The following is a 25,068-nucleotide window of genomic DNA, read 5'->3' as shown; positions in this document are numbered from 1 at the left end:
TATGTGTGTATATATAAATATATGTCTGTATGTGTATGTATATATGTGTGTCTATGTCTATACGTGTGTGTGTTTGTATACATGTGTGTGTATGTATATATATATATATATATATATATGTCTGTATATGTGTGTATATATAAATATATGTCTGTATGTGTATGTATATATGTGTGTGTATATGTGTCTATGTCTATATGTGTGTGTGTTTGTATACATGTGTGTGTATGTATATATATATATGTCTGTATATGTGTGTATATATAAATATATGTCTGTATGTGTATGTATATATGTGTGTGTATATGTGTCTATGTCTATATGTGTGTGTGTTTGTATACATGTGTGTGTATGTGTATATATATATATATGTCTGTATATGTGTGTATATATAAATATATGCCTGTATGTGTATGTATATATGTGTGTCTATATGTGTATATGTGTGTGTGTTTGTATATGTGTGTATGTATATATATATATATGTCTGTATATGTGTGTGTGTATGTGTTTGTGGGTATATATACAGTATGTGTATGCCTGTATATATATGTCTGTGTGTGTATATATATATATATATGTCTATATGTGTGTGTATCACACACCCATACATAACACACACACACACACACACCCATCCCAAGGGGAGGAGGAGGCGCCTCACCTTGCAGCTCCCGCTTCTCCTTGCGCTGCTTCCTGGCCAGCAGCTCCAGCCGAAGGCCTCCCTCCTCCTCTTCTTCCCCTTCCCCTGCCTCCTCCGCCTCCTCCTCCTGCGTCCCTTTTGGCGACGGAGGCGCCTCGCCTTCCCCCGGACCCTTCTCCATGGCGGCGGCTGAACTGCCCCCTTCTCTGGGCCGGGGCCACGTGCAGCGGCAGCGGCAGCAGTAGCAGCAGGAGGAGGAGGCCCCGCTCCCTCCCTCCGCCAGGAGACCGTTGACTAAAAGACAGGCGCGGAAGCGGAGGAGGCTCAGCCTAGCCTAGAGATAGGAAAACATAGAGCGGCCTTTCACGGAATTTCCTCGTAGGCCGCGAAGTTCGCGATGTGTGCCTTCCAAGTCGTTTCCACTCATGGCGACTCGCCTGAGGGACTTTCCGAGGCTGAGAGAGTGTGACTCTGGAGCGTGGAATCCTACCCCGGTCTCCAGAGGCCTGGTCCTTCTCTCAAACCACGACGCCATGATGGCTCTCTCTCTCTCTCTCCCACACACACACACACACACACGTATGTTATATTATCATGTAACCTATTATATTTATATATATATATATATATATATATATATATATACACACACAACATACATATGCATATATGTATATACACACATATGTGTTTCCATATACAGTGGTACCCTTACGAAATTTCCGGGTTACGAAAAAATCAATTGAAAAAAACTGTTCCGGGTTACGAAGGTTATTTCGGGTTACGAAAGAAATTTTGGTGCTTTTCGGCGCTTTTTCGCACCAAATCGCGGCTTTTCCCCATTAGTGCCTATGGGTTTTCGGCTTGCGAAAGCTTTTCGGGTTACGAACGCGGCGGCGGAACGAATTAAATTCGTAACCCGGGGTACCACTGTATACGTGTGTGTGTCTATATATGCATATATATATATATATGCATATACATATATGTATGTAGATATATATATACACACACACATTCATATACACATATATACATGTGTATGTATACATATTTATACACACATGCATATATGTATGTGTGTATATATATATGTGTGTGTAAATGTATATACACGTATATATGTATATACACATACCTATACATACATATACACACATATATGTGTATGTATATATATTTATACACACGTACAAATACATGTATACAGTCAGCCCTCCCCATAGGCAGGCTTGCCTTCCACAGCTTTGCATTTACATGGAAGGCAAGCCCCGGCAAAAGTAATGCGAGCATGCGCCCCATTATTTTCTATGGGGCTTGAGCATATGCTCTTTTCCCCATATGGGGGGGTTTCCAGAATGGATCCCCCACAAATGGGGAGGTCAGACTATATAATATGTATGTATATATACATACACACATATACATACACACACACACACACACACACATATTTATTTATAAAGCGCTGTAAATTTACACAGTGCTGTACATACAATCAATTAAAATAGATAAAATAATATGTATATGTGTGTGCATACACACACATATATATATATACACGCACATATATATAAATATATATATATACACACAGGATCTATTTATACACAAGCATATACATATATATGTGTAGGTTCTGTATATATGCATGCAGACTTAATGGACTGACTGTCAAAACAGGAAAAAATTGAATATTATGGCAAGACATTTTGCTTCTGTCTTCTTTGTGACAACAAGCTGTAGCTAGGCATCTTAATTCAGAACATCACAGCATATCTCATTTGTCAGTGACTGGAACAGAAATGCTATTAGATACAAGAACAAAAAAGGGAAGGGGGGTGTCTAAATTTATAGATATAATATGATTGACACTTCATGCCGTGAGTGGAGCAGATCCATCCACAAAGGAGTATCCTATTCTCTATTAACTGCCACCTTGCCTTGCTGTTTTTGTTAACTGCCATCAAGTGAACTCCGAGTTATGCCAACCCTATGAACGAGAGACCTATGGGTCACCCTGCCATCAACAGCCTTGCTCAGGTCTTGCAGACTCAGGGCTGTGGCTTCCTTTAGTGAGTCAATCAATCTGGAATTTGGTCTTGTTCTTTTCGTACTGACTTCTATCTATACAAGCATTAGTGTCTTTTCTAATGGATTGTGTCTTTTCATCATATGTCTAAAGTAGGACAGTCTCAGTTTAGTCTTCTTGGCTTGTATTTGTAGAATTGTTCTCTAGCACCACATCTCAAATGAGCTGATTTTATTCACTGTCTAGCTTTCACAACTATACTTGGTAATGGAAAATACATTTGCATGGACTTTAATATTCAGTGATATATCTTAACACTTCAGGATCTTCTTTAGTTCTTTCAAAGCTGCCCTTCCATGCCTTATAGGTCCAAAATACACTACAGAAATAATCCAGTTTGAGACCGCTTTAACGGCCCTAGCTCACTGTTAGGGAATCCTGGAAACTGTAATTTTGTGAGACATTTAGCTTTCTCTGTCAGAGAGCTTTGGTGACACATAAACTAGCACTGAGCCAGGGCAGTTGAAGCAGTCTCAAACTGGATTATTTCTGCAGTGTATTTCAGACCCTAGTCTTCCTCTGGTTTCTTTTCATTCTGATTAATGACTGAGCCCAGTGGCAACACTAAAGTAGGGGTGACCCGGTGCAGTAACCACACGGAATCCTTAGTAATTTTTTTTGTGCTAATGTCATTCATAAATCGTAATTCCTGTATATAACAGAATGGAAAGGCAACAGTTGTGAAATACAAAATTAAAATCATACCTTTAAATTGCAGTGTCATACACACAGCCTAAATGTGTAATTACACATACATGGATTCATGTGGTTAAAGTGAACATTTGGTAAGATGTGATGTTTTAAAGAAAATTTTAAAATAATATATAAATTTACAAATTAAAAAAAACCCAGAAGCCTCTCCTTTCTCCTCTCATTGAGCCTCACACCATCTCTTCTGCTGAGATCCAGTTTTAAAGAGATGCAGGCAAATGCCAAAACCTATTTCTGCCCAAAGGCAGATGTTTGGGGAGCAGTGGTGTCACCCCACCTTGGGGTGTCACTTGGTATGGCCTGAACCCCCTGCATCCCCCTAGTCACACCCCTCACTGAGCCAAGGAATGGAAAATCTTGAACAATTTCAATGTCTTCATTGTCTACTTTAAAGCTATGTTAGTCTTCTGTTGTCATTATTTTTGTTTTCTTAATGTTCAACTGTAAACCTGCCTTTGCACTTTCTTCCTTGACTTTCTAAAGTAATCGTTCCAAGACTTTGCTGTTGTCCTTCTATCAGTGAGCTGTGGTCATCACATACAGTATAGCATAATGGTGATAAATTTCCCCTTTTTAAACCACAGAAAATAGATTTTATACTGTTTATATATAGTAATGTGTGTATTGTGTATACCTGTACATATTTATAAAAATACATTTAATGCATTTATTTATACGCTTATATACACATATATGGTTTATTCTGTGTGTATTTTTATTATGCAGTCATACATCAGGCACGCAGAAAGCTAGAATACTGTAATTTTTTCAGGTTTGCCAGTCAGTTCTTCCCACTCTCTCCACATCCATCATACTTCTTATTTCCAACAAGAATATGTATTTTAGGATTGCAAGTTCTTGCGCTGTTCTAAAAATAAGGTTAAGAAAAATAGCAGACAGATTAAGCAAAAAATTAAAGAGGCGCCATATGGAATAGATAATAGAACTTGGCAATAAGAATAAGCGAAGTCTCCCTTCATATAAATGAAGACATTGTCACAATAATAACTACTGTCATGTTAAATCTACCATAGTAAAAGCAATTGTGTTCCCTAAGCATATTGCAGCTTGGTTGACACCACATTGTTTCATATAACACAAAGCACTTACGTTGCTGAATATTTAATTAGAGGAAAGATTTGAGGCATAAACATCCACAACGAAACATAGAAATATTACGCCAAATGCTATTTCATTGCATTTGCAACTTGCATTTGCAAATAGCTATGTCATAATGGATTACAGATAAGATTTGGAACTGATGCAGGGGGACAATTTACAGGAAAAGGTGCTTTGCAGCCTGATTTCTTTTGTGCTGCCAGGTTATCTCTGTAATGTTTATAACAGTTGCATGGTCTTGTCAGCACAGCCATACCAGGTGACCTAAGACCTGGACAATGTTCTGTAACTTTTTGTTTCAGGTTTGGTTCCTGAAAATGAGCGAGCAGTCTGTTTAGGATAATGCTAAATGAGTACCCATCAACCTATTTTAGACCCTGTTATCTGCCATACTGTTTCCTTGTGACCCTACTGGACTTTTACACCAATGAGACCTAAAGTAAAATGTGAGTTCTGGAAAGACTTTCTCTAGTTTAGGAAGAAAAGTAGGAAATCCAACTACAGATGCTAGGGAGCAGAGTAGAATTTAGAATACAGCCTGTCTTGTGCCCAAGTCTGCACCTGCATTGCAGAACCAATGCAGTTTGACATTGCTTTAGCTGCCATGGCTCAGTGCTATGAAATTCTGGGATCTGTAGTTTTGTGGGAGAATTATCCTGTCTCAGAGCAATCTGGTGTCATAAACTACAAATCCCAGGATTTCAAAGGATGGAGCCATGACTATTAAAGCAGTGTTAAACTGTATTGTTCCTGCCACGCTTTAGCAACCTGAGATGTGGTGGATAATATCATCTAGTCAACAGTACTGAAAAAAACATTTAACTGCTATTCCAGTTGCCATCTATATGTAGAATAGAGAATGGTGCCACCTTCCCTATTTCAGGCTGCAAAATATATTGAACTGGCCATAATAGTGCTGAGATGCTGAACCCCTGGAAAAACATACTTAAAGATAATGTATAGTTCAGCATTTACAGTGGGACAAGTACAAGCTAGAATTTCAAAATATGCATGCCTATTTAATATTACCTACCTTCTTAATGAGAAATCACTGATAAATTTCCCTTTATCATGGCATGCAAGTAACCACAGGGGAATCAAGGGGTCAGGGAGCTACTCACAAAATTAGCAAAGTTGCAATAGACATACAAGGGGTGTAGCCACAGGGAGAAGTTTAAAATGAGAACATTGCCTTCCTGAATAAGAATTTTGCCTTCCCCAGTTAAATTTTCACCCAGTTCCAAATTTCTAAGATTGCAGTAGCTTTAAGGTTCCCATATTTGGAGAGAGAAAAAAAAGACATGTTTACAGACTATTTCAAACTGCTGATGGCTATGGCAACTCAAACTCTAATACCTCTGCTATATAATCACTACTAGAAATATTCCTAAAGCTCATAGTATTTAAGTAACAACTATTTTAATTGACTATTTAGTGATATTTAATAATACCAACAATGATACCAAACAGTACTAACTTCAGGCTTACAAACCTTGTTTCTGGACCAAAGAAAGCTGCTGGGAATATCTATCAACAATTGAGCTCAGCCCTATCTCAACTGAAATTGGGAACAGAGACGTCTAATTTCTGTATTTAAATGGAAACCCAGTCTGGATGGATCCTAAGAGTAAACCCCAGGCCGTTCAAGGTTTGTGTTAGTAAAGTCCAAAAAAGAGGGCAGCTAGTTTAGAAACAGGCAATACACAAATAGAGTCAAAAGTACTCCCATATAGGCAGTCACTCACAACTAAGGTTGCCAGAGTGACTTGGTTGTGTAGAAGAGGGAATTTTCATTTTGTTTGCTACCTGGTTGTGTGATAAGCAGCACCTGCTGAAATCCCCTCTTCTACACAACATTTAAAGTACAGGAGCTCTCTCCAGTTTTTACTCTGGCAACTCTAACACAAGATCCAATCTCACAGGAGCCACATAACCAAGGAAAGCCAATGCACAGCAGTCATTCCCAGCAGGCTTCTTTTACTCTGAACGAAGGTTTATCAGCCTGAGGTCGCAGAGGCTCACCTAGGCTTCAGCTGTAAGCATATAAACAGAAGTCATCCTTAGAAGGAAGGCATTATGCATAAGGACAGCCAGCATGGTGTTGTAGTTAGAGCATTGGTCTTACTCTGGAGAAAAGGTTTCAAATCCCAGCTTGGCCATGGAAATTCACTGGGTCCTCTGATATATTTTTCTCTGTCATTTAGGCCTGGTTCATCTATGAAGGAGAATCCCTCTGGTAAAGGCATAATAATGCCGTGAGGAGAGGTGTGTAAGAAATAAAATTATTATTATAACTGCTAGTAACAATATGGTGGTAAGTGGCTGTGGGCTAAATAAATAATATGCTGCTGCGATTCCTGTATTCAACTAGAGATCAGCTTTGTTGTGACAGAAGTAATATGCTTTTGTGCAGATCTCAAAGAGAACTGAGATGGAAAATGGCATTTAACATGGCTGTTTTCTAAAATGGCAGCTCTTAATTTACTCCTTATCAAGCTCAAACATATGTGTTTGCATATTGGCTCTATGTGCACTTGAATTAAAAAGGACTTTACAAACTTGACAAAACAGGAGTCCTAGACACCTGGATGTTCTGCTATATCCATCTTGCCAGTTTCCAGTATCTTACAGCAAATATAACACTCTAAATTCTTTTATCAGCCCAACCTATAAACCAGTTAAACAGGAGCTATCCAATGTATACCTCAGTTCCCAGACAGTGCATCTCTGCAAATATGTGCTTTGGAAGGAATGGATGAACTGCTGCACTGGTATGAGATCATGAGAAGCACAATGTTGCATCAGGACATAGCTGGGAAGTGTTAACGTTTGGACTACAGCTCTCAGAATTCCCGAGTCAGCACAGTCACCATACTAGATGGAGTCTTCTGGAAGTAGTCATCTTCCTTTCCCAGACCTGCAGCAGGGTTGCACAATATAAAATTGATTGTGCTGGTAGAAAATGCAAACGTACATATTTCGAGAGCCTTTCCAGACAGTGGTTTTCTTTTATCTTGTAAGTCCATTCAATTCTCCTTGAACTCCAAATGCTCATTTGTCCCTCTGTAGTCTTTGTTTCTTATTCCTTATGGATTCTTTATCTGCTTACTGCCACATGTTCAAGACAGTGCAGGAAGTAAAACTCCTGCTAAGGTGGAACTTTGTATGGCACAGTAGGACATAGTGGTAGAAATCCTTTGTAAATTTATTTTTGGAGATACAAATGGCTCATGTTGATATATAGTTTTCAGCACTTTTGTTCAGGCAGAGGGATTTCTAGACAGAAATTGATGAGTGATCAGACCATACAAGCATCTTTTTATATGTCTGATGTAGGAAAGATCTTTAATACATAAAATGTTGGCAAATATCCTCTTGGCCAGATTGACCAGATATCTTCCTTTCCCTGGACATGTCCTACATTTCAGCCTTCTGTCCAAGGGGAATTCCAAAATGCCTTTCACTCTAAGCATGAAACCTAGATTCCCAAAACATGGTATGTATATTAAGGAGACCATAGGGATGCTGGTGGAGTAGATCCAGGAGGCTCAATCCAACTGAATAAGGCAGGCTAGCCTAGTGTTGACTTTCATTCTCTTATGAAGACTATTTTAAAGGCTAAAAATAACATTCACTGTTGAAGTTATTAGATCTACTTCTAGAGAAAAATCTTCATGACATTATGATTTATTTTGCAGCTATTAATTTCTCAGTTGGTGAGTACCCTGAAATGGCTTCCCTACAGAAAAGCAGATAGCAATAATAATTATTAATGTCCATAAAGTATGCAGAGCTTTTCACTCTTTATTTTCTGTGAAAGATACACAGGTTATGAAAAACCCTGGAATTGGGAAGGACAGGATGGAATTTGTTTAATACTGTGCTGTGGGGGGTCAGCCTCCCTGAAATTACTTGATAAAATTGGTCCACCAAGATGGCTATGTAGCTGAATATTCTCAGCTATTATCAGTGAGAAATGTTTTACAAATGATCAAGTACTAAGAAATATTAAAACCACAATTGTTGTTGAGCTCTCCCAAGTATAATAAAGACTGACTGTAATCTATCCTCTGCAATTTGCTTGGGAGTAAGCTACATCTGAACTCATGGAGGGGACATATAAGTATAAATTGTGCTTGTAAGAGTCTTTATATTTAAGGATGTTTCAGTTACAATGGGCGAAAAAAGTAATTTGCACTCCACCTGTAAATACCTGCAGATAGGTATAATTAATAATAACTTGCCTGCCAGTATTGAGGCCCTCACCCACCTTAAAAACAATTCCTAGGGCCTACATCTAAAAATAATGCAGTTTGACACCAGTTCAACTGCTATGGCTCCACCCTACAGAATCCTGGGATCTGTAATTTTTTGAGGCACCAGCATTCGTTGCCAAAGACATTTAAAACTACAAATCTCAGGATTCCAAAGCATGCAGCTATAGCACTTACGTAACATGTTACCAAACTGCATTATTTTTTGTAATTAATTTTATTTGTTTTATAACAACATTACAAAACAATTAATACATAAGGAACAACTATAGATGCACCCTGAGAGATAACAGTAACAATTCTGAATATACTCCCACTCTTTCACTCACTCTCTCTCACGCACATATATACATAGACATCAAGTGTTACAACAGTAAGAAAAATGCAGGTGTGGTATTCCTTTGACCAAACTTCATTCCTTGCCCTAGAAAAATGCTAATAATCCTTTAAAACCCCCACTGCTTGCAGAAAACAAATCCTACTTCTGCCAATCTTTTTAATCCTTTTCACAAGGAGGAAGAATTTTCATCATGAGTTAAATGAGCCTTCCTCAAAGACAAAGTTGGTATCTGAGTAGTTATCTCTTAATTACTATTCAACAATGGAATCAACTTACAATATATAGCTTCTCTTGACTGATAACCAGACAGCCAGAATTCTTTAAAGCTCTGCTGTTTGAGTTCAGATTAGAGGCAAATGGATTATTCAGATATTCCTCTTCTCCTTCCACCTTTGCTTTGCCTATGCTTGTCTCATCCCCCACCCACCATGGTCTCAAGACTCTTCCAGTCTGTATCTTAGAAAGATGAGCTTCCTCTCTATTTCTTAAGATCTCTTGCTATGACTACAGTCTAGCCTAGGAGAAGTAGTTATAGAAGTCTTATGGAAGCATTCCAGTGGATGCATTAAGAAAATATTGCAGAATGAATGTGCAATACTTTCTTACAAAATTTCTTACAAAACTAGGTGGATTTGACCATCTTCTTATCTAGGGAGTGTATGGGCCACTTTCCACTACTATGTGAGAGTAACTAGTTACAAATAACTAGCCATTTGTAATTAATTGCTCTGCCCCCAGTAACAAAGATGTAACTAGTGTATATTGTTGTTGTGCCCTCAAGTAATTTCCAACTTATGGTGACTGTAAGGTGAACCTATCATGGGGTTTTCTTGGCAAGATTTGCTCAGAGGTTTGCCATTTCCATTGCCCCTGAGTCTATGATTAGTAATTTAATGAAGGATAACTCTATTCCAGAGCTTGCTGTATAACCGTAACTTTTCACATTACTTTTATAGTTATCAGAATGTGGTCTCACTAAATGATAGCAAAGGAATATCATAGATTTGTAATGTGCTTCTTGGTTTGTTGTGAGGGCTGAGGAGACAGGAGGAAAATATGTTTTGTTACCCAGTCTGTGGCTTGTAGCACAAAATTCCATTTAGTTGTGTCTGCAAAACAGGAAAGTCTGTAGTTGCTTTTAAAATTATAAGGATAAAAACAGCTAACTGTTTTGCTTGGCGTCATAATTATAAGTAATTTCTTTCAATACCAGTGGCTTTGGACATTTCAGCGGTTTTCGATACCATAGACCAGGGGTAGGCAACCTTTTTGAGCCGGGGGCCGGGTTGCTGTCCCTCAGACAACTGGGGGGGGCCAAAGCCAAAAAATAAATAATTAAATGATTTTTTTTTAAAATTGAAATAAATAAATAAACCGGGACAAATGTAGGACAAAATTTTCAAATGGAAGGCACTTTTTTAAAAAAAATGGAGGACACACACAAAAATTTGCTGATTTTTTAAAAAATGTTAATATAAATGCATATTTCTGAGGCTTCTATAGACAATTGCCCCCCTTGCCCGCCTCCGATAGGCCAAAGGCTCCGGCCGGCGGCAGGGTGGGGGCCGGTCCCAAGGCCTTGCCGGCCGCATCCGGCCCGCGGGCCGCAGGTTGCCTACCCCTGCCATAGACCATGGTATCCTTCTGAAACACCTGAGTTAGGTATTGGGGGCATTGCGCTCCAGTGGCTCCAGTCCCACCTCTTGGGCAGATTCCAGATGGTGATGCTGGGGGACAACTGCTCTTCTAAGAGAGAGTTGACATCTGGTGTCCCTCAGGGCGCTATTCTATGTACCATGCTGTTTAACATTTACACGAAGCCGCTGGGAGAGATCATCCGGAGACTTGGAGTGCTGTGTTATCAGTACGCTGATGACACCCAAATTTATTTCTCTGTGTCTCTGACTGTTGCAGTGACTAAGAATGGCATCTTCTCCTCTGGATGCCTGCCTTGAGTCGGTAATGGGCTGGATGAGAGAAAACAAACTCCAGTTGAATCCAGAGAAAACAGAGGTATTTGCAATAGGTACCCTAAGTCCAGGGACGGAGATTTGTCAACCAGTCTTGGGCGGGGTCACACTTCCCCTAAAGGACAAAGTTCACAGTTTGGGAGTACTCCTGGATCCATCTCAACAGTTGTCATTTCAAGTAGATGTGATGGCCAGGAGTGCTCGGTACCAGCTTTGATTGATATGCCAACTGCTCCTTTACCTGGACCAAAAGGACCTTGAAGCAGTGGTACATGCACTGATAATCTCTCTTTTAGATTTCTGTAATGCACTCTACGTGGGGCTACCTTTGTACCAAGTCCGGAAGCTTCAATTGGTTCAAAGCATGGCAGCCAGACTCCTTTCCAGGCAAGCATTCTCTGAAGATGCCAGCCGTAGATGCTGGCAAAACGTCAGGAAGAAACTCTTCTAGAACATGGCCATATAGCCCGAAAAACTCACAATTTTTTTTAAAAACAATGGATTAAAGATTCATAATCGCCTCTGAAAGCTAAATGAATATGTCATTCCCAAAATTCAGATACACAGTTTGAGATCACTTTAACTGTCCTGGCTCAGTGCTAGGGAATTCTGGGAACTGTAGTTTTGTGAGACACTTCGCCTTCTCAGGCTGTAGACCGGCCATTAAGGCTGGCCTGGGGGCAGAATTGGGGTGTGGCGCCCATACAACTCACAGCCTGCTCCAGGCCAGTGTGATGCCATGTGCCGCACCACAAGGTGTGTGATGTCACAGTGCTCCATCTAGATGACGCAACACCAAAGAAGCACCGAAAGCCACACTAGCGATGTCTACAGCACCCTTTCCACTGTGCAGAAATGAGCCACTTTTTGCAGCTCCTTTTTGCGCTACGGAAAGGCAAGATTGGGGCCATGGCATGTGGCTGCTGCAGCCTTCATTTGACACTAAAAGGGGCGGCTGCAGGCCTCTCCTTAGTCAAAAATATCTGGTGCTACAATAAACTACAATTTCCAGGATTCCCTAGGAGTGAGTCAGGGCAGTTAAAGCAGTCTCAAACTGGATTGCTTCCACTGTGTGTTTTGGATCCTAGTCACTCTGACTATATATTTCATCAATCAGTCATTCAAGCAGCAATTATTATTATTCAATTATTACCAATCAGTCAGGCAGCAATTATTATTTTTGTTGTTTTAAAAGATGGACACATACATACAGTATATGATGGATGGAGATGATGAAGATATATATGATTGATGGAGAAAAGATGGATACACACCCACTCCCATATATATCCATCTTTTAAATCATAATAATAATTGCTGCTTGATTGATTGGAAACCTCTTATTACCAATCAATTATTAACAATCAATTAGGCTGCAATTATTATTGTTGTTGTTTTAAAAGATATATATATATATATATATATATATATATCCATCTTTTAACACAATAACACATCTTTTAACACAATAATAACTGCTGCCTGATTGAATGGTAATAATTGATTGGTAATAAGAGGTTTCCAATCAGTCAAGCAGCAATTACTATTATGTTTTAAAAGATGGATATGTATGTGTGTGTGTTTGTGTTATCCAGCTTTTTAAAACACACACACACATATATACATATATGTTTTAAAAGATGGATACACACACAAACACAGACCATAATAATTTCTGCCTGGTTGATTGGAAGTCCCTTTCATTCAAAATGAAAAAAGTTTCCTTTTCCCAGCGAGTTGCAGAGCTGCAACCCTAAACCCCAAGGGTCGCCTGCTGGGACCAAGCCCATGCATGCATCAATAATAAATCAGGCAATCCCATCATCCCCCCACCTCCAACTTTTTTTTCCCAGGGAGCAGGAAGCGATTCCAGGGAGTCCCACCCCTTTCCCATTGATTTAACTTGTAACCTTGGGAAAAGAGAGAGGGGAAAGGAAAGAAAATAGCAAGCCTGGGCCAGTTTTTCCAACCCCCACAGCCCTTTCCCTCTCCCTTCTTCCCTTGCCTTGTGACACACACACCATACACACGCAGCAGCTGCTGCTGCTGCTGCAAGAAGCCCTGGCTCCTTCTTTGCCTTTTGCAGCAGCAGCACCAGCAGCCCTTGCCTTGCTGCCTTTGCTGCTGCAGTGGCCATGGCTGCTGCTGCGGATGATGGGGTGGATGAACGCTCCCCATTGCTCTCAGCCCCCAGCTCTGGCAACGTGACCCCCACAGCCCCGCCGTATTTCCCAGACAGCAGCCCCAGAGGTAAGACCCCCCCTTGCCTTGCCCCCCTTTTTGATTTCTCTTCCAAGGGCCATCAGCTCCTTGCTCCACTATTAGGATCATTTTTTTTTTGCAAGCCCTCTTCTGGCCCATCCCTTGCCAACTTGGGCTGGCTGGCTGGGGAAGAAGAGAAGATGGAGTACCTCGTGTGTGTGTGTGTGTGTAGGGTGGCCAGGCCTGGTCCTCCTTTCCCCGGACCTGTCCTCCATTCCCACCTTCTGCCCAGGAGGCGTTGCAAAAGGTCCTCCATTTTGTGCATGGCTAAAGAAGCATGCATTGACATTTCTAGGAGCGAGGTTTTTTTAAAAGCTTTTCTTTGGGACTGTCCTCTATTTTTTTCTGGAAGGTCCTCTGTTTTGACCATGACTAAAGAAGCATGCATTGGCATTTCTAGGAGTGGGGTTTCTTTTAAAGCCTTTCTTTGGGAATGTCCTCTATTTTTTCCTGGAAGGTCCTCCATTTTGAGCATGACTAAAGAAGCATGAATTGACATTTCTAGGATTGGGTTATTTTAAAAAGCTTTAATGTCCTCTATTTTTCTGGAAGGTCCTCCACTTTGTGCATGACTGAAAAGCATGGATTAACACTGGTAAGAGTGGGGGTTATTTTAAAGCTTTTATTTGGGAATGTCCTCTTTTTTCTGGAAAGTCCTCCATTTTGAGCATGTCTAAAGAAGCACGGATGGACATTGATAGGTGTGGGTTTTTTTTAACAAAAAGCTTTTCTTCAAAATCCTCTATTTTGAGGACGATTAAAGAAGCCTAGATTGACAGAGATGGGAGTGGCGTTCTTCTTTTAGCTTTAATTTGGTTCTGTCCTCTGTTTTTTTCTTTTCTGGATGGCCCTCCAAAGAAGCAGGGATTCACATTTCTAGGAGTGTGTTTTTTTAAAGCTTTTCTTTGCTCCTGTCCTCTGTCCCCCCCCCCCCCTTCCTGGAAGGTCCTCCATTTTGAGCATGACTAAAGAAGCATGGATTGACATTTCTAGGAATGGTTTTCTTAAAGCTTTTCTTTGGTCCTGTCCCTTTTTTTCTTGGAAGGTCCTCCATTTTGCAGGGGCTTGTCCTCCTTTGCAGTAAGAGAACATCTGGCCACCCTGTGTATGTGTGGGTGTGTTGCGTGTATATGGTTTCCTTCTTCCATTGTAGAGCTTTGAAGCCAGGGGTTTGTGGGATGGGGTGGTACTGGGTGGCTCTCCCTTTGTTTCCCCCACCAGAGCCATAAGGGTATCAAGTGGTCCTGGATGGAGGGGTGCAGGGTTTCCCTTTTTTACAGGCTTCTCCTTGGGAGGCAGGAGTGGGTTGGGCTCTCAGGTGGGCTCCCCTGTCCTTACAGGATGACCTCCCCACAGCCTTTCAGCCCCCATGGCTTCCCTGCCCTCCCTCAGTGCTGCTGAATCAGGTGAAGGTCTCTCCTGAGGGATGGAGGGAAAGGCCAAGAGTGCCACCCTTGAGTAAAAGGCTTTGATGTGTGTGTGTGTGTATGCACTTGTTGTTGTTGTGTGCCTTCCAAGTCCTTTAGGCGGCCCTATCATGGGGTTTCTTGGCAAATTTCTTCATTGGAGGGTTGCCATGGCCTTCCCCTGAGGCTGAGAAAGTGTGACTTACCCAAGGGTCACCAATTGGGTTTCATCTTTTGCAGAGGAGGATGGAAAAAGAAGGCCTACTTTTGTACTGAGCCAGTCAGAAGGAAAAAGAAGGGGGGGAAACGACACCTTTTCTCGTCCTTTCCTTTTTTTCTTTTTCTTTTCTTTTAAGATATTTATATCTTATATCAGTTTTCACCCAAAATGGGATTCAAGGCAGCTGTCCAAGAAAACATATCCAGTCCTGTGGGCCATGTTTGTTGTGTGCCTTTAAGTCATTTCTGACTTATGGTGACCTTAAGATGAAGATATAATGGGTTTTTTTTCTTGGCATATTTCTTCAGAGAAGGTTTGCAATTGCCTTCCCCTGAGGCTGAGAAAGTGTGACTTGCCCAAGGTTACCCAATCAGTTCCTATGGGAGAGTAGGGAACTGAACCCCGATCTCCAGAATCACAATCCAGTGCTCAACCACTATGCGTTACCGGCTCTATTGAGTGATAGCAAGTAGAAAATGAAGGCGTTCTAAAATCATTGAAATTTAGGGGCCCATCACAATGCACAAAATAACCTGTGGCAAGCTTTTGAAGCTTTGCCAGCTTCTTTGTCAGGCAAAAGTGTTCAGAATCATACAGGAGAAATCACACACCCACCTGAACTGAGAACAGCTGCATTTTGACACAATCCAAGCTTGTGACTTAAAATTTTGTCAATTTTTCCTCCTCTCCTGTATGATTTTTAACACCTTTGCCTGATAAAGAATCCAGCAGAGCTTCGAAAGCATAGTGTCTAGATCAAGGGAAGTAATAGTGCCACTCTATTCTGCTCTGGTCAGGCCCCACCTGGAATACTGTGTCCAGTTTTGGGCACCACAATTCAAAAAGGACATTGAGAAACTGGAGCGTGTTCAAAGGAGGGGGACTAAAACGGTGAAGGGTCTGGAAACCATGCTCTATAAGGAACGACTTAGGGAGCTGGGGATGTTTAGCCTGGAGGAGAGAAGGTTAAGGGGTGATATGATAGCCCTGTTTAAATACTTGAAGGGGTGTCATATTGAGGAGGGGGCTAGTTTGTTTTCTGCTGCTCCAGAGACTAGAATGCGGAGTAACGGATGCAAGCTGCAGGAAAAGAGATTCCACCTCAACATTAGGAGGAACATCCTGACAGTAAGGGCTGTTCAACAGTGGAACAAAATCCTTCGGAGAATAGTGGAGCCTCCTTCCTTAGAGGTCTTTAAACAGAGGCTGGATGGCCATCTGTCGGGGATGCTTTGAGATTTCCTGCATGGCAGGGGGTTGGACTAGATGGCCCTGTGGTCTCTTCCAACTCTAAGATTCTGTGATTCTATGAAAGCTTGCAACAGGCATTTTGTGCCTTTTGGTTGACCCCATAAAGTTATCCATTTTGTGGATTTTTGATATTATTGTACCATTTAATAGAGTGCCTTACAATAGTACTGTAGAATGGTCTTTAAAAAGTGCTTAAAACAGAGCTCCTTCTGTTTTAATTAGAGGTTAGGTTAAGTGAAGCTTAGAAAGATAAATCCAGTCATTGCAAGAAGCAGGGTGGGTTGATTTTAAATCTAGGTGATTGTGTTGTTTGAATTGTCAAGAAAAAATAGTTATGTATAGTGGGTCCTTGATATCTGCTGAAGTTTGGTTCTGGGAACTCCCATGGATATCAAAACCCATGGATGTTCAAGTCCCATTTAATACAATGGCATAATAAAATGGTGTCCCTTGTATAAAATTGTAAAATCAAGGTTTGCTTTTTGGAATTTATATACAGCAGAGTCTCAATTATCCAGCCTTCGATTATCCATCATTCCGGATTATCCAACGTCTCTGCTCAATGATTTCTTTACATTTTCAGTGGACTGAACTGTTTATATAGTACATATTGTACATCACAATGTTGATCAGTGATTTCTTTACATTTTTAGAGGACTTTTTATACATTACAATGTTATTCCTATAACATTACTGCAACGTTACTTTTACTGTTACTACAATAAAACTTCAATACGTTTGCAATTCATAGTGATTTCAAGGCTTTTCTTGGACCCTCCGGATTATCCAACATTTTTGGTTATCAAACTATCAGCCCGCCCGTTTATGTCGGATAATTGAGACTACTACATTTTAAAAATATTTGCAAGCCATGGATGGTTGGATCCATGGATACAGAGGATAGTTAAAAAGTTATGTATCGTTCTTGATTTAAGTTTCTAGCTACTATGGCATCTGTTTCTTGAACCATGAGATATATGAAATGGTTAATCTCATTTCTAAAGCATGCTGAGTGCAAGATGACAGTGGATGTCTACAGAGGAGAGTTGTGTTTGGTGTCTAAGAGAAATAAATGGAGATTTAAGCCTCCCTGGAAGTTATGCCATCTGACCTGGAAGTGCTTGTTTTCATTGCTAAGTGTAAAGATGGCTGGCAGAATCTCCTACTGAGACAAAAACATCAAAGTCTTTTTGCATTTTGAAGACTGACAGATTTATTATGGCATAGGCTATGAGGACGTGGGCCGTAGTTCAATGAAACTATTTTACTGTAATAATTTGGTTAGTTACCAAGTGCCACGGGAGTCTTTTGTCATGTTGTTGTTAATGCTTCATATGTTTCACTGGATCTGCTCATGAAAAACAGTTCTTACACCCCTGAGACATGGCATTTGTATTGTATTTTGTTTTTCTGTATGCTTAAGTGATCAGGAAGGGGAGGTGTGGAAAAATTGTAGGTCAGGCCTCAGTTGCTGAAACTGCCAACATGACAGCTAGTTGCATCCCTGACTATGATGAAATCTTGAGGTGATAGGAAAGAATTGTGGTTTACAGCAAAATCCTGTGTATTCTCATTCAAAATGAAGGGTTGAATATGTAGCTACAGAGGGCTCCTACACTGTAGGAATAATACACTTTGATACCACTTTAAATGCTATAGCTTTATCCTATAGAATCCTTGGATTTGTAGTTTTATGAGGCCTTTAGCCTTCTCTGCCAAAGAGTGCTGGTGCCTCATAAAACTACAACTCTCAGGATTCTGTAGGTTGAAGCTACGTGGCAGTTAAAGTGGTGTCAATATGCTTTATTTCTACAGTGTAGATGCGCCCAAAGTTTTGTTGTATTTATTGGCCTTGATTCCAGATTAAGAGTATGCATTGGATGGGCAACACATATCTGTTCAAATGTTGTTCAACTCCAGCTACCACTAGCTCTCATCATTAGCCATGCTGTCTAAGGCTGATGGAAACTGAGTTCAACAATATCTGAAAATCTCCTATTTTGGTATATTACTGGTTTCTTGGATCAACACCTGGTAGTTCTAGGCCTCTGGTTCTGTTTCCTCCTGTACTTATTGCTGCTTTCTGTTAATAACAGATACTGTGAGTTTTGAAAGCAAGCAAGAAGGATCATGTTGCTCTCTATATTTAGATTCATGTCTGAATAGTGTTGTATGTATATGTGTTTTTAAGTTGTGAAGCAAACTTGAAACAGTTCAATTATAATTTTGAATAAACACAAGGTCTTAAAAACAGTGATACTTCTGTTTTAATTAGAGGTCAGGTTAAGTAAGACTGGAAAGGTAAATCCAGTTATTGTGATAAGCATGACAGATTGATTTTAAATCTAGGTTATTTGTTGTTTGAGATGTTGATAAATAATAGGTGTTTAGTTATACTGTAGTTACGTTCTTGATTTAAATTAAATTGATAGTTGCTGTCTCCTTTATTTTCTGAACAATGAGATAGGTTAAATGGCTAATCTCTTTGTTACCTAACACATGTTAATCTACAACTGTAATTACAATCTTAAATGTACTGTTTAGTCTCATCAAACACTTTGTGGGATTTATTTTGGAATAAACATGCATAGGTTTGTGCTGTTAAAAAGTCAATTACTCTCTTTAGGATAAAAATATTCATGGGTAGACATGTTGGGAGTGCAGCAAAATACAACAAAACCCCAAATCTGCAAGCAGAGAAACCTTTTTGAAGGGCCAGTTCCAAAGCTTCACTGGCTTCTTCATCAGGCAAAGATGTTAAAAATCATACAGGAGAAAATAGTAATGATGTGAGAGTCAAAGGCCTGCTATATTCCATCCAAGTTGTCAGTTAAGATGATGTTGAAGGATTTCAGTGCAGGCAGAGGCCACATCTATTATTGGCCATGTGAGAACTAGAGATAAAGAGCAATAAAATAAAATTTCAACTCCCACTAGCAACAGAAAATAACTTTTATTGTCCCTGTCCTGTGCAAAGCTATCTACTTCTTTCTTTGGCAGAGAACATTGAATTTTTTAAAGAGTCTCTGCACTCTTACATTTGGAAGAACTTTTTACATGCTGCATAGGTAGGAATTGTAATCCCAAATTGTAGTTCAGAACCATCTTAATTGACAACTCCCCTGTCAGAATTTAAGCCTGTGTCTCTAAAATCATAGCTACCCTTGGATATTTTTACCTAGATTTCAAGATACCAAATTTAGCTGCAGCAGGGGAGTTCAAAACAAGAGGGAAACAAAGGACTGAGACTTAACGCTTTGGGGTTTTCTAGCTCCTACAAAGGTGAAACTCTTTTATTGTACTACAATTTGGGAAGCTTTGCCTATACAGCACCAAAAAGTATTTTCAGATGTAACAGTATGTTGTCTAATGAAGAAGCCAGTGAAACTTTGAAAGCTTGCATAATGTATTTCATGCTTTGGAGTCGGCAAAAAGCGGTATCACTGCTTTTGGATTTTGTTGTGTTTTTCTGTAGGCCAGTGGCTTTCAAACTTTGATCGAGGAACCACTGCAGAATCCAGTCCCTTGTCTCTGCCCCCCTTGCCCATTTTATTTTTTAAAAAAGTTAACACTGATAGGAAACATTAAACCTTGCTTGTCTGCTACTTTGTGGCACTTGTATAACTTATTCTCAAAAATTCCTGAGGTAGGAGGATATACAGTAAATTATTATGGAGCTCCAAGAGATGATACAACCCAGGTTTTTAAAAAATGCTCACATAACATGTATACTTTCCCCCCCTGTTATACCTTTTAAAAAAGAATTCCTCATATCCTGTAACTCTCCTGGATCTTATTGCACACAATAGAAAAACAAAGTACTGTAGATAACAATCCATAACTTGCTGATCATATAGCTCCTTGGTCTATGTCTATAGCCTTGAGATAACTAAAGCAGGGCTTGGTAGTTAGGTACTGGGCAGAGCATTTTATTACCACAAGCTGAAAAGGAAAGTCTTCTTGCTTATGTATACCAGGAGTAAATAATGATAGACATTTCAAAGCTTGTGGAGCTACAAAATATAAAACAAAGGGGAAAACCCAGCAGGTTTTTTTAAACTTTTGGATTAATCCTGCCATGCATGTGTTAAAATAACTATAGTCACGTTTTAAGGATCCTGATGGCAAATATTAGGTCCAAAGGAAAACCTTGTGGAGTATCATAGTAATCTACAGATTTTACAAGATGAAGATGATCAAAGCCATCTTGTGCTTGTTACGCCACATAATTGTTTAGAGTTACACATTTGGCAAGTTAATATTTGCAGTGTGATCCAGCCGAAAGTTAAGCATGTCTTAAAATTCATTAGTCTCAGTGAGACTGAGATAAGCATGGCCTCCTATCTTTCCCATTGAAGTCAGTGGACCTTAAAAAGTGCTTAACTTTGGCTGGATCATGCCCTTAGTCATTTGTCGGTCAAATTCTGATAAAAATAGGTCAGATCTTTTCTTACTTTATCTCAAAGCAATAACAAATAGTGAGACTTCATCTTAACTCGAAAGCACATATTTTAAAAACTCAGGATTTTAAAGTGCTATTTTCTTGGAAAACTGAGTTCCAAATGGATTTAATCTTTTAATAAAAACCAAGAAATGCAAAGTACAAAATTGGTAAGAGCATGTGTAAAATATGAGGGAATGGTATAGATCTAATGAATGAAATGTGATATAGTCACTTAGAGGCAGTGATGACAACACTCCTGGGGCAGAAAAACATCTGTCACTAAAAGCAACATGCTGATCTAGTGAATGTATGAGTTATTCAGAGCTGTAATGTTGTGTAGTGCAGGAAGAGACTTTCTCATTGCCTTAAATGGGAAAGGTGAAATTTTGTATGTATAAATCTGAGTATGTGAGTTCCCACAAGTCTTTGAAACAGAGCATTTACGTGTTCACCCTTGAAGACACTTTTCCAGACACCATATCCTATGTTGATATGTTGATGCGTATAGAGCAGACATAAGGGAACTATCATTGCCATCCTCTGATGGCTGAGAGAGTGTTTTCACCTTAGGGTTGCCATAAGTCAAAAAGGACTTGGAGGCACACAACAACAGGAACTGTTGGGTTGGGGGACATACATTCAGATAGTTATTCCTAAATTATAATTAATGCCATTCATTAACATTTTAAGCTTCATGGAGGGGATTAATTAGCATGTAACTAGTTACAATTAGCCAGTTCTTTTGAAACTTTGGGTCTGTCACATCATTTGTATCTTGTATGCAAACAGTTCAGGATGCACAAGGTGACCAGATGCAAAGGAGGATAAGGCACCATAAAATGTAGGACATTCAAGAAAAATGGAGGGTGTTACAAAATAAAAGCTAAAAACACTCATAGAAATAGAAATTCATGTTTCTTAGTCATGCTCAAAAAGGAGGACATTTTGAAATTCTGCCTGGACAGAAGGTTGAAATGTAAGCTGCATCCTGGAAAAGGAGGACATAAGGTCACCCTCGGATGGGAACCATTGGCTTATACCATGTTGTCCTTCCAACAGTGCTGTCATTTATGTAAAGCTGAGAGGGTATGGCTTGGATTCAAAAGAGCCCTCTGTAAGTAAGAGAAGGGTTTCAATTTGTGTGTGTTTGTGTGTGTCAGGGGGAGAGAGAGATAAGTCTAGTGTGAGGGGAGATCAATTTAACTACAGTACTCTACGATTTCCACTTTCCTGGTTCAGTTTCCTGTATCACATTCCAGGCACCCCAGCTGTCAGGATTAGGTTTCTGAAAGGCATGCGGGACTGCAACAGGAAGGTGGAAGTGGGAGACTCATTTGGTAAGGTGAGCTCTGTACACAGACATTAGAGTTGAAGACAGCTAGCCTACAGTAAGTTCACCCAGAAAACTTCAAGCTGAGCAGATATTTGAACCGTATAGCCCACGTCCATGCTCCCATATCCAGCGGTGACAGATCCTTTGACTCTTTAATGTTGTAATCTTCCAATCCCACCGTCCTTGACCATTAGTTGTGTTGGCTGCACTGGTAGGATACACAGCACAACAACATTTGGAGGGCCATAGGTTTGTCACCCCTGCATCACACAATAATAATTAAAGCTTGTTCCTAAGTAATCTCTTTGGAGATGCGTGGTGGGGACGGGGCACACTCTGTGTTTCATTTCTTCATGTGATTCTTTTTAATGTTTGACTTGATTTATGTACAATTCTGGGAGCAAACCCAAGTGGGCTTGATAGACAGACACTAGGAACGAGTTCTGCCATGCTAAACAGGGCTCCATAGACTTGTTATCCAATCTGTTAATATAAAGCTCTTGCCCCATAGCTTCTGTTCTCTGTGAATAAAACAGAATCTTCAGAACACATTATACTGAGGACCAGTTCTGTGAAAATAGGTGAGCAATCCCCCCGCCCTAGAATGAAATTCAATTCTGACATATTGCAGCATTTTTAACAGGCCTGTGATTTCTCTGTAGTCATATCAGACTATTTTGAGCAGTAACTGCTTTCTTGTGGCCTTGATTGCAGAAGCCTGGTATGTGTCTTGATAATGAGCTTCCTACTTACTATAATGGAAGTGGTTTGAAGCTGGCATATAGAAGCTAACCTTTGTCTGTCTGACATCACATTTCAAGCTGAAGGACTTTTGCCTTATCATTCAAAAAGGCTAATTTGCATGCGAATTTTGTTCAAGCTGAGAACTCGTTAACAGCAATGTATCTTCCTTAGCTGAGCATCCATGTGTACATCATGAGGAAATCAGCAGTAGGTATGGTGATGTCCTGCCTTGGGTCCCTTACTGGGGGAAAGGTGGTCTATAAATAAATAATAATAAAATAATAAATAATAATAGACTGGTGGTGGTAATTAACTGCTAAAAAAGCAGCAGCGTCAGTTTTGTACTATCATGTTTTGCTTTTATCAGTCAACCCACAACCAAGTGCATTGTACTATTGCTCTCATCATCCCCAGCTAGAATGTAGTGAATTGTAAAGGAATACAAAGTTTGAAGAAGGGTAATTTATACTGTACTATTTTAGGTATCATTGCTTATGGATTTTGGATTTAGGCATGTGTTTGTTTGTGCCTGTTGATTTATGGTAACCCCATGAATTTCGTAAGGTTTTCTTAGGAAGGATTACTTAGAGGTGGTTTTGCCAGTTCTTTCTCGTGAAATATTGCCTACAGCACCTGGCTTTTGTTGGTGGCCTTCTATCCATGTACTAGCCAGGGCTAACCCTGTTTAGCTTACAATATCATCATCATCATCATCATTAACCTTTATTTATAAAGCGCTGTAAATTTACACAGCGCTGTACATACAATCTTTTTAATTGGACGGTTCAGATGGAATCTAGTACCTTTAGTGTGGTGGTATTAAATTTGCCACATACAGTGGTGCCTCGAGTTACGAAAGTAATTCGTTCCGCGGCCGCTTTCGTAACCCGAAAAGCCTTCGTAAGCCGAAATGCCATAGGCGCTAATGGGGAAAAGCCGCGATTCCGTGCGAAAAAGCCGAAAAAAGCACCAAAAGTTTTTTCGTAACCCGAAAAAACATTCGTAACCCGGAACAATAATTCCCTATGGGATTTTTTCGTATCCCGAAAATTTCGTAACCTGGGTATTTCGTATCCCGAGGTACCACTGTATTCTTTCTTCATCGAAATGAGATCAGAATTTATGACATTCTGGTTCCACTCCCATCCCCTTTGATTCTCTTCTACTATAACATTCAGACTATGTTGAGAATTCACCTAATCAGTGGCAGTTTGGTTTTGTTACTGCTAATTTCTCTGTGTGCATAGGTAAACTGCAGACTGAGAATTGGCACACTTGCCATTTGTTTTAAGTGGGAATTCACCTTTTCCTTAATTTAATTCCACCATTAAATTATTAAAATTATAGCAATACAATGCCAAACAGTACAGTATTATAATATAAATAAATAAATTAAACACATTAAAATATCTCAAATCACTCTTGCACCACTGCTAGCTGTGAGTTTTGAACAGTGGCAGCTACAAGACTAGCTTTTCAAACTGTGTCTTTTGGGGTTTTTTTGTTTTTGCAGTGCAGGTCCTATCCTGCCTGTGGGACTACCCAAAGACGTCATGGCGGAGAATAGCCATTGACTAGCTAGTATTGTGGCTTTTCAATCTGTACCTGTCTCTGCTATACTAACTTTCATTATGTATTCACAAGTAATTAGAGGGGTGTCGTTTCAACACAATTTAGTGGCAACTTCAGTGTTATTAACTGGAGGTGAAGTATAGCTAAAAACAGCTGAGTCTCCTTACTCATTTGTTTTGGTTCTCCAAACAAAAGCTGGCAGTATGGCAGGAATTGAGGAGGAGAGCCTGTCAAGTGAGTCCTGTGATCGTGACTCAGACTTCCTCTGTTTAGAGTCAAGCAAGGTAAGTTCCTCCCAGATAACTAGTTCCAAAAACTGGCAATTTTGTTGGAGCTTTCTCAGAACAAACTATTTTGTTATTACATGAGTTGCCTCTTAGCTCCTCATCCCCCCTTTCTCTTTGCAAAAGGTAAACACCACAGCAGAGCTAGGGAACAGATGTTGTTGAACTGTAAATTCAGTCATCTTTCACCATTGGCTGTGTTGGCTTGGGATGATGTGAGTTGAACTCCAAGAACATCAAGAAGATATGTTCCCCACATCTGTACTCTAGGTATTTCTTGAGCAGAAACAAAACTAACCTGCACAGTAGATACTTTATTTGGTGGAACTTGTATGGCTCTATGATAAAGAGAAATGTGGAAGCCTCCATCATTATGTGACTCAGGGTGTATCCACACTACAGA

The 25,068-nt window shown here is 39.9% G+C and overlaps 2 protein-coding genes across 2 annotated transcripts in view; one reads left to right on the top strand and one right to left on the bottom strand.

Annotated features, from left to right (window-relative positions):
• OTUD6B (OTU deubiquitinase 6B) overlaps positions 1–934 on the bottom strand; it is a 14,767-nt gene extending 13,833 nt beyond the window's left edge. The window contains exon 1 of the mRNA XM_042466157.1: positions 665–934. Coding sequence (XP_042322091.1) covers positions 665–824 — 160 coding nt within the window. The 5' untranslated portion in view covers positions 825–934. The remainder of the gene's footprint in view (positions 1–664) is intronic.
• Positions 935–13,058: 12,124 nt separating this feature from the next.
• The window catches only part of PIP4P2 (phosphatidylinositol-4,5-bisphosphate 4-phosphatase 2), a 39,445-nt gene continuing 27,435 nt past the window's right edge, over positions 13,059–25,068 (top strand). The window contains exon 1 of the mRNA XM_042466134.1: positions 13,059–13,399. Coding sequence (XP_042322068.1) covers positions 13,285–13,399 — 115 coding nt within the window. The 5' untranslated portion in view covers positions 13,059–13,284. The remainder of the gene's footprint in view (positions 13,400–25,068) is intronic.

This window comes from Sceloporus undulatus, chromosome 4 (genome assembly GCF_019175285.1).
Source record: "Sceloporus undulatus isolate JIND9_A2432 ecotype Alabama chromosome 4, SceUnd_v1.1, whole genome shotgun sequence".
In the NCBI taxonomy this organism is placed as follows: domain Eukaryota; kingdom Metazoa; phylum Chordata; class Lepidosauria; order Squamata; family Phrynosomatidae; genus Sceloporus; species Sceloporus undulatus.
Note: the sequence above shows the minus strand (reverse complement) of the source record. Positions and strands in the feature narration are given on the sequence as shown.